This window comes from Centruroides sculpturatus, unplaced genomic scaffold (genome assembly GCF_000671375.1).
Source record: "Centruroides sculpturatus isolate CEXI.00-Female unplaced genomic scaffold, Cexi_2.0 scaffold1919, whole genome shotgun sequence".
Classification (NCBI taxonomy): domain Eukaryota; kingdom Metazoa; phylum Arthropoda; class Arachnida; order Scorpiones; family Buthidae; genus Centruroides; species Centruroides sculpturatus.
Window position 1 is genome coordinate 88,166 of NW_019386175.1, and position 14,997 is coordinate 103,162.

General features: G+C 27.6%; 2 protein-coding genes across 4 annotated transcripts in view; one reads left to right on the forward strand and one right to left on the reverse strand.

Moving 5' to 3' along the window:
* Positions 1 to 1,456, reverse strand: part of LOC111613927 (guanine nucleotide exchange protein smcr8a-like) — a 42,038-nt gene extending 40,582 nt beyond the window's left edge. The window contains exon 1 of the mRNA XM_023355274.1: positions 1,351 to 1,456. The gene's annotated coding sequence lies outside the window, so the exon portion shown is untranslated. The remainder of the gene's footprint in view (positions 1 to 1,350) is intronic.
* A 168-nt stretch (positions 1,457 to 1,624) lies between these two features.
* LOC111613930 lies at positions 1,625 to 14,576 on the forward strand. 3 transcript variants are annotated; one of them, XM_023355279.1, is made up of 4 exons: positions 1,625 to 1,748; positions 13,513 to 13,596; positions 13,682 to 13,823; positions 14,447 to 14,576. In XM_023355279.1, the coding sequence occupies exons 2-4, from the start codon at positions 13,522 to 13,524 to the stop codon at positions 14,530 to 14,532; spliced, it is 303 nt and encodes a 100-aa protein (XP_023211047.1). In that variant the 5' UTR covers positions 1,625 to 1,748; positions 13,513 to 13,521; the 3' UTR covers positions 14,533 to 14,576. The 3 variants fall into 3 exon arrangements, with proteins under 3 accessions (XP_023211047.1, XP_023211046.1, XP_023211048.1); XM_023355278.1 differs by lacking the exon at positions 1,625 to 1,748 and adding an exon at positions 3,322 to 3,478; XM_023355280.1 differs by lacking the exon at positions 1,625 to 1,748 and adding an exon at positions 11,956 to 12,000.
* The last annotated feature ends 421 nt before the right edge of the window (positions 14,577 to 14,997 follow it).

The window sequence follows — 14,997 nt, forward strand, 5'->3', positions numbered from 1 at the left end:
CATTAAATTGGAAATAATTATTATGAGTGACAAGAAAAAGAGCTTCTCGCAAGTGTAGAACATGTTATATTGGGTGACTAGAATTGAAGAATAGGGTATTTGCCAGCATGACTGCCTCAAAATGCAGAACAAGTGGAAATAAAATGACATACTTTGTAAAGTCAGTAGGAATTAGAGGGGGGGTTTCCTAATTTTTGTAAGATGGTAACTTTAGCTTCAATGGAGGCAGGTGTTACAAATTCAGAAGGCGGAATCAAAGAAGTGATATGCTTTGCTAGCGCAGCCTCGAGATGGTACGTGGGATGGGATCTTTTATTGACTAATAGTCTTAGTGGCCAGGAAGATTCATGCATTTTTACCTCAAAAAATAATCTAGGGCAGGTGACATTCTTTGGAGGGTTGAGAGGACCACCCAATGATTCCACTATTCCAGGCAAAGCTATAACTTTGCGTGCTTTTCTTAACACAGTGGAAATAGGGTCTTGTTTTAGTATGATGGATTTGGAATGTTCAAGAAACTCTTTGGCTCTATCTAGGAAATCCTGGTTTTTGCGTAGAACACAGGGCTGTGTAGTTGCGTAAAAATCTACCGACTCCGACTTTTCCTTATCATCCGACTTCGACTCCAACACCAAAACTCCACGACTCCGATTCTGACTCAACAGCCCTGCCAGGGCTGTGGAAGTCACGTAAAAATCTACAGACCTTTCCTTACCATCTCACTCTGACTCCGGCTAAAACATCAAAACTCCACGACTCCGACTTCACGTCCCTGGTAGAACAAAATGTTTTTCTTTATCAGCAACCAATAGATTTAACTGATTTGTTGCCAGGAAAGATTTAACCATCCGCGTTGTCTTCAGATTGGTCCTTGTAGTTTTAGAAGATTGTTTCAATGCTATGGCTGTCAAAGTATACAGGTCATAATCCAATACTATTTCTGTTATAAGCTTCTACTAAACATGTTAAATTTTGGATAGTAAAATTTATTATTTGATCTTAATAGTAGCAGTTTAAGTTTGAAAAAAAATACATTCCAATTGTCTTTCATGACAATTAATTTTTTTAAGTCAACTTTTGATTTACAGGTTTGATAAATGTTTTATGATTATATGAATAGTATTAACTATAAGTAGTTTAAANAAAACTATTAAATTTTATTGAAAACATAGAATTATATAAGTAATATTTAAATTTTCTATCGAAATGAAATACTTTCGCATAGAAAAATTGGTATTTAATTAATATTACATAACTTTCTGGAAAATTTAACGAAAGGTCAAATTCCATTATATTCCCATATCTCTATAACATTATGTAACAAAATGTCGAATATTAATGAATATTTACCAAAGATAAAACTTAAAACTTTCTTCCTAAATGGAGAAGTTGTCGACTATTTATATCCACCCAATTCGATCCTGTCATAACATAACGGTGATCACATGATAATTTCTCTTTCAGAAAAGAAAAAAACACTATATAAAAATATTTTATAATCAATTTTAATTTATGCAATAAATTTTTAAATGTTAATGACGATGTAATAACTTCCTATTTTTGTGTTTAACTATTTATTAATATATTTTAACCACACGAAATATTCCCAATTACAGATAAAACAGCGTGTATCTAATCTAACTTCCGAATAATATTGCGTTTGGTATCCTACGCATTTATGTTCTTAGCGTATATGGCTAGATGTGTGTTGATTTTATATAATTCAGATAACTGAAGTGTGAAACAATGTAAGTTATTTATATTTTCTAATACCGATAAGTGTTCGTAACGTATTCAGAGTGAATTATTCTATAATTGTTCAACATGCGATTGAATTATTATCCTAATGTTTTAAAATGTCGTCATTAGTATGAATATAATTAAAGATAAAATAACATTTATCCTTAATCGTTCTCAATTGTAATAAATCTCTTGCAATAAAGATCATGCCGAAATTTGGAGCTCCGTATTGCTTATAATACATATATTTGCGACAAAATTTTATTGTCTTCTGAGAAAAATACTGTATATGGTAAGAGTTATATTGTTTTCAACAATCCAGATTATTTGTTCCAATTCAAAGTTTTGTAAATAAATATCTTATTATCAGTTTTTTACGCTTTCCTTCCTGTGGCCTCTTTTTCTGGGCTCATCGTCAATTTGACTGGTCCATAATGGAACAATCGAATGGGAGGGACGACATCCGACATTTCTGGGATGAGGTTACTGTAGTTAAAACACTGCATATGGATATACAAAATGTCTCTGATCTTTATATTTTGTTTGTGGTTTTTCTTTTTTATTCTTTCCATTGTGTGAGTACTAACAAGGACAGAGTTAGACGTTCAGATCTACGATTTGAACGAAACTTGTTAAGCATATAGCCCTAAACACCGCTCCTTGTTCAAATAATAGGACCCACTTCTCAAGCTTTTCTGAAAAAGGAACCGTGAAAATTGAATGTTTAATTATAACTCTGGAAATGTCGCGTCTCCTCGGAACGGCGATATATAAGAGGTTGAGATGCTAGGTATTAATAAAGAAATCTTTTATTCAGCTTTCTTAAATAACTGTGGTTTGATAAGTCTTTTGGACAACTAAGTGCATAGATAAACACTGGGCATCTTTGACATCACTCTTTATTCAGAAATATCTTGTGGCACCTAGCTGTGACAAAGAAAACAAATAAAAGAAGACACGGTTTCAGACTAAGCATCAAACAAATTAGTAGTTATTAAGAATATTACATAATTAATTTTCAATTGAAATTAATTATTAACTTTATAGTTAATTTTATTTTAATTTTTAAGTTTATATAATTTCGGAAAATTCGTTTTTAAAGCCCGTCTTAGCGAGATTATTTATTGCATGATTCTTTGTATATGTTCTCGACATACCAGTGAATTTCATTTTATACATATTTTCAGTCTTGTGATCCTTATTTTCGGATCAATTTCTATGCCCTTTTATTTTTAACTCTTTCCGCCCTATGGGCACTAAGAGGGCCTCTTTTTGCAAGCCAATTATGGATTCGGTCAGGCCCACAATGGGGCGGCCGGGTGCTGAGGAACGGAGTGCGACATATCCGAACGGTCCACTCCCCGAAACCCATTCGGATTCAGACCCTGGTCCCCCAGAATCGTAGGCTGCCACCTTGACCGCTCGGCCATTTGGGAATTTCTAGGATCGTAAATTGTGCCGAAAACGTTTGTTCTTTGATTTAAGTTATTGATGGAAAAGCACGAAAGGTGTGTTTCGTGATTTTATCATCAAATTAGGTTATTTATCAAAATAGTGAGTCGTTTTCTGAGCAGGCTATTTTGGGCTACTTTTTAGAAAATTTTTGTTACAAAAACTAAAAACAGCTGGCAACGTTGACTCGCTTCAGTCTCCATAGTTGTTCGGTCTCTTCACGTGTTGAAGTAAAGTTCTATAAGCGCCATATTGTTCTATAAATATAAAATCAACGATTAATAAGGTAAAGCGAAATATATTATAAATATATATTAATATATAGCATTAAATTTGTTCTTTCATTTTTCGTTATAAAAAATTTCAACATATATGTCTAAGCCTAATTTGACTTCCACACTGCCAAAGCCAAATTACTTGCAAGGTTTTTTATATCGAGAAATAAAAGAATAATGCTTAGATTAACTTCATTAAATGAATATACGAGAAATTTGAATAAAATATTAAAATTAATCTATGAATAATAATTGTAAATTGTTGCTTTTTTAATCTTCAGTGTTTTCCGTATTTTTAATGATTTCAAACCATCGTCTTGCTATTTACATTATTGAAGTAATTAGAATTAGGGTATGGATTTTTTAATATTAAATTTAAAAAACGTTTTTATTTAATTATTTGAATATTTGTCAAATATGTAGAACGAACACACTTTTTTTATACTTTGCAGGAGTTGCTCTGGAAAATTTTAAAATATTACCAACCATTTGCTAGTGTTAAATTTTTTTCCTCCATTTCAAATTATATATCGTCACAGTTTTACTTGCTAATTAATGTGTGTGCTGGTAGTCTTATCAGTTTGACATCTTTGAATTGGAGACCCAAATGCCTGGCCCTCTCTTTGTAACTACAAGGAGAGGGTCAGACATTCGGGTCTCCAGTTCAAATGAAACTTGGTGAACACACAGTCTTAAACAGAAACAGCTCCTTGTCGAAATAATAGGATCCATTTCTAAAGCATTTCCCAAAAATGGATCTCTGAAAATTTACTGTTTAGCTTATAAGGGTTATATACTATATATATATATTAACCACACTATATATATACGGTTATGTTATGGAGTTATAAACTCCATAACATAACCGTATCTATATAGTGTGGTTATAAACTCTCTATTGTATCTGTATGGCTGTACCATATTCCGTAAGAAAAGTTTGGATCAATCAAACTTTTTGCGGTAGGGATATGGAGAATTGACCAACTGTGCATGTGCTAAGTCGCAGTTGAAAAAATTCAATTGGAAGTTGTGCTGGAAGCAACCCACGAAAACTTTGACAAATTGATTGAAACATAACTTTTGACCGACAGTGCTGCTTCTGAATAATATAAAATTTTAAGATAAGAATTACTTTGGTCGTAAAAAAAATATAAAAATAATAAAATGAATAAATAATTATAGTATTAGATCTGGAAATAACTATTGATGATTTTGCACATGCTCATGATGGACTGCTTCATAAACCGTAAAAAAGTTTGTTACGGAAAAGGCCTTACAGTAGTTTATAACTATTGCTATAGATATCCAGTGTGCAAACATTTATGGATACGGTTACGTTAGAGTTTATAACTTGACCCTAAGTCTTTGAAAGTTTCACATCTGTAAGCAGTGATAGCTGAGTGGATGAGGAGACATTAGGCACTTGAACTAGACGATGAAGTTTTGAACCTTTGGAAGTTAAGTTTATTTTTTTATTTTTTTTTGTGTGTAACATTATTTTACTGCATCATTAGCATTATTATTACTGTTGTTATTCCTCATGTTTAAAGCTTATAAAATGAGATTAAAAATTGTGACGCCATTTTCCATTTAGTGAAATAGTCTCTGCATGGTTGTTAAGTAAAAGTTTTATTTTTTCATATTTATTGTAAAATTTGGTGGTATTTTGATATTTGAAGTGTAGCAAACATGAGCACATGAAGAAACTGTCCATAATATTAACAATTAAAAAAATAAAACACTGCCACTATGCTACCCAAAAAAGACAAGTCACATGAAAACTCATATTGGACTTGTCTTTTTGTCCATCCGCAGTAATGTTCGAAGCTTATTTGCTTGTGAGGACATAGTATGTAAAAAAAAATGTGAAAATAAATGTGAAGAAATGTCTTATTTAACAACATAAAATAATTAGATCTACAGAAGCTTGTTTTCGCTAAACAGGAAATGGCAACACAATTTTTAATCTCTTGTTTATAAGCTGTACTGTACACATGAGGAATAATAATAATTAATAAACTTCACTTCTAATACCAGAGGTAATATAATTCTCTCCACTTGAATAAAAACCTTTCAATTTCCAGTGTTATTCTTCTTGGCAAACGTTTTCAACCCTACCAGGGTCTTCTTCAGGCCACTGTTATAATAAATTCAAACAGTACAAAATCGAATAGGAACCGAATAAATGCGATTCAAATCCTAGAACGTCAACGTTAATGTCAAAAATATAGAACACCACACTCTTGCTTCGATGACATCAAAGCTTGCGTAATTTGCGCTTGTAATAAATCCATATTACATCCAATTATGGGTTGTTCCTTCATAGCAAAATTTCTATGCACTAGAGATGTTGACTGTGTCTTTGGAGTTAATACATGTGTTGTTTAATCCCGCTTTATAAATTTCTAAGGTCTCCATAATCCTTAGTTGGTCTACACGGTGTGATAGCCTAATTAGACGGGCATTCTGTAGATCAACCTTTATTTCAGGTTCTGTGGCTACAGTTGAAAGGGTGATGGTGTGCTTATTATTATCTATATCATACTTATGCTCCTGGAGACGTTTACAAAGGGAGCGCTTGGTTGATCCCACATACACTAACCTATTATTAAATGTGTCATCCCAAAGGGGGATAGAATATACTCCGGTTAACAAACAATTTGGGTAGCAAACATGGTCTTGGAACTAATTATGTTAGTTAATTGATCACCCACTATATTTGTAATCACATATTAATATAACATAATGGCATTCAAATAGTGATTCATAATTTAAAAAAAAAAAAAAAAACTTATAACTAGATGGTACTATATATTTAGCATGATCTACCATCATTTCAATGCCATGTTTGAGATTTCATATATATTTATGCAGTTAAACAGATATTTGTGGTAGTACATGTTGCAAGCAGTCAACTTGCAACATGCACTACTGCAAATAGTCTGAGCAAACATTTTTGATAATTTATCAAAATGTTTATATTTATTCTCATTTGATTTTATATAAATTGAGCTTACCTTTAATATACTACAAAAGAATAAAAATAACAAATTATCAAATTATTCATATAGGAGGATTTTGTTTACAGACATCTTTAATTGGAATCATAGCCTTAACAAATGGATTTAATCCTAAAATTACACTTTTTAATGCAGTTGGAATATCTAAAGTCAGTTAAATATTGAATATATTAACCTTTAATATACTAAATGAGGTCTTCTAAGGACTCCAATAGGTAATGCTCTCTTGAAATTATAACTTACCTTTTCTGTGATTTTTCTATAGGTCATTCTAAGTTAAGAGATACTCACTGGTTAAGACATGTGGCCACAACATAAATGTTAGAAATTTAATCTAATTATGTAACATTTTTATTGAAACAACTAATTTGTGCATATCTGCAAGGTGGCCAGTCAATTTATTTATTTTATCTTGTTTTATGAATGACCAGGGGAGATACTCAATACAGGGGGGGAGACTAGGTGTAAAGGGTATTATTACGCCATAATTTATACATATTACAGGGTATTATTACGCCATAATTTTAACATTGTTTCCATCTCAGTGATAATACTGTGACGTTTACGAATGATGCTTGAATTTAAAGATTGAGCATTTTTCACAGTTTCGAGAATTTTTTCTTTGCCTTTTATAATTGTTCTGACCGACAATTCCGGTAGATCAAACTTCTTTGCCAATTCACAAATTTTCATTTTTGTATCGACGTCTTTAATAATGGGTATGTTCGTAAAGTCAAANAAAAAAAAAAAAAAAAAAAAAAAAAAAAAAAAAAAAAAAAAAAAAAAAAAAAAAAAAAAAAAAAAAAAAAAAAAAAAAAAAAAAAAAAAAAAAAAAAAAAAAAAAAAAAAAAAAAAAAAAAAAAAAAAAAAAAAAAAAAAAAAAAAAAAAAAAAAAAAAAAAAAAAAAAAAAAAAAAAAAAAAAAAAAAAAAAAAAAAAAAAAAAAAAAAAAAAAAAAAAAAAAAAAAAAAAAAAAAAAAAAAAAAAAAAAAAAAAAAAAAAAAAAAAAAAAAAAAAAAAAAAAAAAAAAAAAAAAAAAAAAAAAAAAAAAAAAAAAAAAAAAAAAAAAAAAAAAAAAAAAAAAAAAAAAAAAAAAAAAAAAAAAAAAAAAAAAAAAAAAAAAAAAAAAAAAAAAAAAAAAAAAAAAAAAAAAAAAAAAAAAAAAAAAAAAAAAAAAAAAAAAAAAAAAAAAAAAAAAAAAAAAAAAAAAAAAAAAAAAAAAAAAAAAAAAAAAAAAAAAAAAAAAAAAAAAAAAAAAAAAAAAAAAAAAAAAAAAAAAAAAAAAAAAAAAAAAAAAAAAAAAAAAAAAAAAAAAAAAAAAAAAAAAAAAAAAAAAAAAAAAAAAAAAAAAAAAAAAAAAAAAAAAAAAAAAAAAAAAAAAAAAAAAAAAAAAAAAAAAAAAAAAAAAAAAAAAAAAAAAAAAAAAAAAAAAAAAAAAAAAAAAAAAAAAAAAAAAAAAAAAAAAAAAAAAAAAAAAAAAAAAAAAAAAAAAAAAAAAAAAAAAAAAAAAAAAAAAAAAAAAAAAAAAAAAAAAAAAAAAAAAAAAAAAAAAAAAAAAAAAAAAAAAAAAAAAAAAAAAAAAAAAAAAAAAAAAAAAAAAAAAAAAAAAAAAAAAAAAAAAAAAAAAAAAAAAAAAAAAAAAAAAAAAAAAAAAAAAAAAAAAAAAAAAAAAAAAAAAAAAAAAAAAAAAAAAAAAAAAAAAAAAAAAAAAAAAAAAAAAAAAAAAAAAAAAAAAAAAAAAAAAAAAAAAAAAAAAAAAAAAAAAAAAAAAAAAAAAAAAAAAAAAAAAAAAAAAAAAAAAAAAAAAAAAAAAAAAAAAAAAAAAAAAAAAAAAAAAAAAAAAAAAAAAAAAAAAAAAAAAAAAAAAAAAAAAAAAAAAAAAAAAAAAAAAAAAAAAAAAAAAAAAAAAAAAAAAAAAAAAAAAAAAAAAAAAAAAAAAAAAAAAAAAAAAAAAAAAAAAAAAAAAAAAAAAAAAAAAAAAAAAAAAAAAAAAAAAAAAAAAAAAAAAAAAAAAAAAAAAAAAAAAAAAAAAAAAAAAAAAAAAAAAAAAAAAAAAAAAAAAAAAAAAAAAAAAAAAAAAAAAAAAAAAAAAAAAAAAAAAAAAAAAAAAAAAAAAAAAAAAAAAAAAAAAAAAAAAAAAAAAAAAAAAAAAAAAAAAAAAAAAAAAAAAAAAAAAAAAAAAAAAAAAAAAAAAAAAAAAAAAAAAAAAAAAAAAAAAAAAAAAAAAAAAAAAAAAAAAAAAAAAAAAAAAAAAAAAAAAAAAAAAAAAAAAAAAAAAAAAAAAAAAAAAAAAAAAAAAAAAAAAAAAAAAAAAAAAAAAAAAAAAAAAAAAAAAAAAAAAAAAAAAAAAAAAAAAAAAAAAAAAAAAAAAAAAAAAAAAAAAAAAAAAAAAAAAAAAAAAAAAAAAAAAAAAAAAAAAAAAAAAAAAAAAAAAAAATGCTAATAAAGCCTCAGTTCAGCTTAACTTCACCAAAACACAACAATTAAACATATTCTAAACATACCTTCTAAACATATTTTACCCAGTCAATTACCCAATATTTTCTTTAATATTATTTCAAGTAGCAGATAAGGCTGGCATTGCTCGGGCAAAAGTAACAATAGCAAAGATTAAGATTATTACGGTATAGCCAATCTTACCCATTTTCACAGAATGCAAAAATTAGGTCCTCCTGTTTCCAGACTAATTAGAAAATTTTTAGATGGGTCTAAAAATATGTTCAGTTTCCCACAATTATGCAAAAAACCCATATCTGTGTCTGTAAATCTTGCATGTTGCTTTCTCTTAACACTTTCATTCTTACTTAACACTTCCCTGCAGAGGGAATTTCGAAAAACCCTTTTTTAGTGTACATTCTTGTGACATACCCTATTAAAACGCAATCAAAAAGGTAAAAAACTGCATCTAAAATAGTACGAAGGCTATTTTTTAAATAAGGTCCGTTTTTTAATAAGAAGAAAAATACTGTAAATATCATTAAAATATATTTTTTCCTATATTCTACATACTTTTTTCTACTTTTCTACATAATTTCCATTTTTGTTCATACATTTGTCATACCACTCAACAATTTTTTTAATTCTGACTTTAAAGAAATCTGCTGCTTGTGAAAAAGCCGAATCCATGACTGCAGTTTTCACTTCTTCATCGTTGTTGAATTGTTGACCACCAGTATCGAAACAAGTGAAAATTACTGGGTGCAAGGTCTGGACTGTAAGGTGGATGATCCAGTTGTTCCCATCCAAAAGAACTGATTAGATCTTGTGTTTGTGCAGAAACATGTGGCCTTGCATTGTCATGGAGCAACATCACATCAGAAGACATTAGACCATGCTGCTTGTTTGGCATGCTGGAATTTTCTCAAGGTCCCCCAAATACATCAGAATTGATTGTTGTGCCTCTCAGCATAAAATCCACTAACAAAATCCCTTTCCTGTCCCAAAAGACAGTTGCCATAATTTTTTGTGCTGAAATGGACTGTTTGGCTTTCACTTTGGTTGGCGAAGATGTGTGTTGCCATTCCATTGACTGTTACTTAGACTCAGGAGTCATGTGAGACACCCAAGTCTCATCTCCTGTAACAATGTGGTCCAACAATTCATCTCCTTCCTGATCATATTGAGTCAGAAACGATAAAGCACTGCGCAATCTTTTTGTTTTGTAATCGTCAGAAAACAGTCTTGGAACCCACAGAGAACACAATTTTTGATAATTCATTTTCTCCGAAACTGATCTGAAACCTGTGGAAATTTAATTGATAACATTGAAATTGTGAATCATCGGTCCTCTCGAACTTTGTTATCCACATCTGTAGAAATCAGAGAAGGTCGGCCAAGGTGTGGCTCATCATGCACATTAACCTGCCTGTCCTTGAACATTCTCACCCACTTTTGAACTTTACATTCACTCATAGCATTATCATCCTAAACTTCACAAATCTGACTGTGAATTTCCGCAAAGTTTCTTGCACTCAAGAATCGAATAACAGATCGTATCTCATAGTTGGTGAGTGACTCAATTTTCTTAAACATTATAAACTTTCACGGCTCGGCACACAGACAGATGATGTGGCTGCAAATGTTGTTTAAATGCATGCAAAGCATGCTTAGACATCCTATGCAGCCATATCATCTGTCTGTGTGCTGAGCCATTTGCAGCTCGGAGCAGATGCGCGCACACACTGTCGCAATCACACGTTATTCTCACTCTCATTTGCAAACGGACCTTATTTAAAAAATAGCCCTTGTATAATAAAAGCGAAGCTCTTCACGGGAAGCCTTAATCCTGTCCCTCTTCCCTGTGGGGAATTTTGAAAAATCCCTTCTTAGTGTATGTTCTCATGACATACCCTAACTGTGTATAACATTTCAACCTTCAACTCCTAACTATTTGGGCTCTGCACATTATTATTATTATTATTATTATTATCATCATCATCATCAACCCATTTTGATTATATATATACAGTAATAACTCAACTTATGCTACCCTGACTTACATGAACCCATAGTTACGCGATTTTCAAATCTCGTTGATTTGTCTTTTGTTTGAGTGCCACGCAACTGTTGATTACTCGCCCTCCACACTATTGTTTAGCTTACATGTTCAGATGTGCCTTGTGGAATTGACACATAGCTACAATTTATTATGTGCTGTTTATTTCTGTGTTTGTTATATCTACGGAGACTTGAGAGACTCTGTGGTGATTTCTTCTAACCATGAATGAATCAAAAGACGAGATAAGATTAACAAGAACATTTATTATCTTACATGCATCCGATTTGGTTTTACACAAATTGCAAAATTATACCCCGACTTACGCGGTTATCGCTCGATCCCACTTATCGCGTAAGTTTGGGGTATTACTGTATATAGATTTGTAACCAACAATCAACCATGTAACTTATAAAAAAATTTTGTTAAAATATTATATGTATTATTATGTATCATGTAATCCTTGTCTATCTGTTTTTTGTAAAGTACTGAAGAGGGGTCATTAAGATCCAAAATGCATTTCCTCCAATAAAATCAATATCAAATGTTCCTTGTGTGATGTGTTACTGAAGAAAAAAAGCCCATAGCTTTTAATTCTTTAAAATCCACAACAAAACCAGTAACAGAAAATTTACTTAACTATTTTCTTGTTTGGTCTGCCCAAGCTAGAGAATTATTTAGTAAAACACAAACTGCAAAATTCAGAATAATAATTATACATGTAGTTTGGTTATTTGTAATGTCAATATTTTATGATGGAATAGAATTTTTGAAAATTATTGTTATCCTACATTAATTCCAAATTGTAGTTTTTTTTTTTTTTTAAGATTGCTCCTTGTTGTTTTAACATTTAAGTCAAAATTAAATTCTAAAATTTAAATTAACTTAAGATTCATTTAAAAAAATTTATTTAGGTATTTTTTTAAATAAAAATATTCTTATCATTCATACATATCTTTTTTTTTTTTACAGAAGAAAATCTTTGGAAGATTCTGAATATAGTAGGACAAAACTATACAGTAAGTATATATATAGTACTATTTTAGTAAGGTTTATTTTTTTAAAAAAAGATAAAATAGGATTTTTTTGTTAAAAAAATTATTAAACCCATTCGATGCAACAGATAAAAAATGAAAATGTTTTTTGTGTTGACAAGTTTTTTTGTTTTTATTAATTTTTATTTATTTGAAAAAGACACTGTTGCCATTAGGCCTTTTTCAAGTATCTACAAACAATTGAAAACAAAAAATAAATTATAGTTATTGCTGTTAACTAATAATTTAACAAACAGATTTACGTTTTTGTAGACTTTATAACTCGACACTTCTCTTAAGTCGTTACTGAACTCATTCCAATATAAAATAATTTGAAAAATTGGCGAAGATTTTCCTATCGTGAGTCTGACAACTGGAAAAGTGTATTCATAAGTCCTTCAAGTATTCTGATTTGAAACATTACAGTATTCACTTATTTTATTTCCTCCTAGACAACTATTATCTTTATATCCATTTATAAATTTGTGGCTCTCCACCAAAACTTGTTTTATATAAATATTGCATATTCTATCAATTTTATCAATTCTATAGTATTCCAACACCAATTCTCTGAAGTGTAAATTATGAATGGATTGAATAAAATGATTTTGTACTAGTTGAAGTTTATTAATTGCATATGTGAGATTGGCAGTGGGCCACTGGGTTAATCCCCAAATGACCATTTAATCTGCACGGGCTAGTAAAGCCCGATCTCAGAGTTGTTGGATGGCTAGGAGGCCTAAATGAGTGGGGAGAACATCGATAAGCTGGCAGGCATCCTTCCAAAGACAGGAGACAGGTTTAACAAAATAACAAAGCATTTATTGAATAACTAAATCTAAGTTACAGGAGGCAAAATTAATACTAAGGTTACTCCGACTCCAGCTAAAACATCAAAACTACACAACTCCGACTCTACAGCCCTGGTAGAACAAAATGTTTTTCTTTATCAGCAACCAATAGATTTAACTGATTCGTTGCCAGGAAAGATTTAACCATCCGCGTTGTCTTCAGATTGGTCCTTATAGTTTTAGAAGATTGTTTCAATGCTATGGCTGTCAAAGTATACAGGTCATAATCCAATACTATTTCTGTTATAAGCTTCTACTAAACATGTTAAATTTTGGATAGTAAAATTTATTATTTGATCTTAATAGTAGCAGTTTAAGTTTGGAAAAAATACATTCCAATTGTCTTTCATGACAATTAATTTTTTAAAGTCAACTTTTGATTTACAGGTTTGATAAATGTTTTATGATTATATGAATAGTATTAACTATAATTAGTTTAAAAGACATTAACTAAGTAGTTTAAAAGACATTAACTAAATACATAGATCTAAAATTGTGTGAATGTTTCTATATAAATTAGTAATTGTAATTTGAATAAATTGATTTTATAGAATTGTCATCTCATTGCTGAAATTGTATAGTAATAATAATTATTATTATAGTGAATAATTTTTGAAGATAAATTTTAATATTTTATAAATTTCAGTTTAGCAAGATGCAACTCTTTTTACAAAGTGATCAACTTTATTCCATTGAAGTTCCTGAAAATGAAAAGATATCTTTTCTAAAGGTATATTTTTTAATAATATATAATATATTTTAATAGTAATGTTTCAGTTACTTCAATTATTCATAAATGTTTTAAATTTAAATAGAACTTTATTGAAATCACTGAGAATTTACCACAAGAAGAACAGTTATTCTATTATGGTGGTAAACCTCTTCATGAAGATGATAATATTTCTGATTTTCTTATGAATGGTGCTACTGTTGACATTTCTATAAGATTAAGGGGAGGTAAGTAAGTTAGTTTTAGAAGTTTAACAGTATGAAGTTTTAAATTTTTGTAAAATATGATGATAGAATTATTTCTTGGAATTTTTATTGAAAGTATTTTTATAACTTAGGAATACAGGATGTTATTGGAATATGTTTTTGAATTAATTATTAATGTTTTATTTCATGAGTAGTATTAACTTTGTTTCACATATCATGCAACTGATCACAAAGCTCCAATCAGTTGCATGTTGTTTTGTGACCAGATGAAAAATTTAATTCTCTCTTTCTTGATTTTTAATGTGTATTGTCTGTTTATTATTATTTTGTAATTAATTAAAATACTAATCTGTTAGTAATTCCAAATAGAATAGAAAGAAATTAAACAAATTTACAATAGACTAAGAATACAAAGAAAGTTGTAAATTGGAGTATAATTTAGTTTTTATAATTATTTGATTGCTGATAACAAAATTATAAATATAGTATTTATTTTAATGCTTAACTGGTTTAAGTATGTATAATTCCATGTTGTGAAAAGAATCTAGCTGCATGTGATTTTTTTTAAAATTAATAACAAATGTATATTTATGTTTTTGCTCAATATTCTTAATATCTACAGCAAAATTTGTTTTCCATTCCAGGCAAAGTTCATGGTTCTCTTGCTCGTGCTGGTAAAGTTAAAGGACAGACTCCAAAGGTCGGTTTTGTAGTAATTACCTTACATTAATTGAGCTGTTGATTTTGAAAGTGGGGCAAGTTCATTTTATGTTATTGCTAGATATTTAAAGGTTTCCATTTGAATGGGTTTAAAAATATTCACAAACAGTAATAGACTTATTTTAATATTTTTTTGGTCTNCGGTTTTGTAGTAATTACCTTACATTAATTGAGCTGTTGATTTTGAAAGTGGGGCAAGTTCATTTTATGTTATTGCTAGATATTTAAAGGTTTTCATTTGAATGGGTTTAAAAATATTCACAAACAGTAATAGACTTATTTTAATATTTTTTTGGTCTTATTTCATGTAAATTTATTATGTAATAATGGTTATCTGTGTAAGGTGGAAAAAAATCATGGTTTTGGTATGTCTTGTGGACTTGTCTCACTTTCAAAAGCAATGATTTGTTGAAAACATTGATTTTCTTTGAATGGAATGTAATTATAACAAGAAAAAATTGAATATTTTATTTAT

What these genes read in the sequence shown, in the direction of transcription:
- LOC111613930 (XM_023355279.1), top strand. Translation starts at nt 13,522, where the DNA reads ATGCAACTCTTTTTACAAAGTGATCAACTTTATTCCATTGAAGTTCCT. An exon ending in AAAAGATATCTTTTCTAAAG is followed by an intron (nt 13,597 to 13,681) that starts GTATATTTTTTA and finishes AAATTTAAATAG; the next exon opens with AACTTTATTGAAATCACTGA. An exon ending in TTCTATAAGATTAAGGGGAG is followed by an intron (nt 13,824 to 14,446) that starts GTAAGTAAGTTA and finishes TTTCCATTCCAG; the next exon opens with GCAAAGTTCATGGTTCTCTT.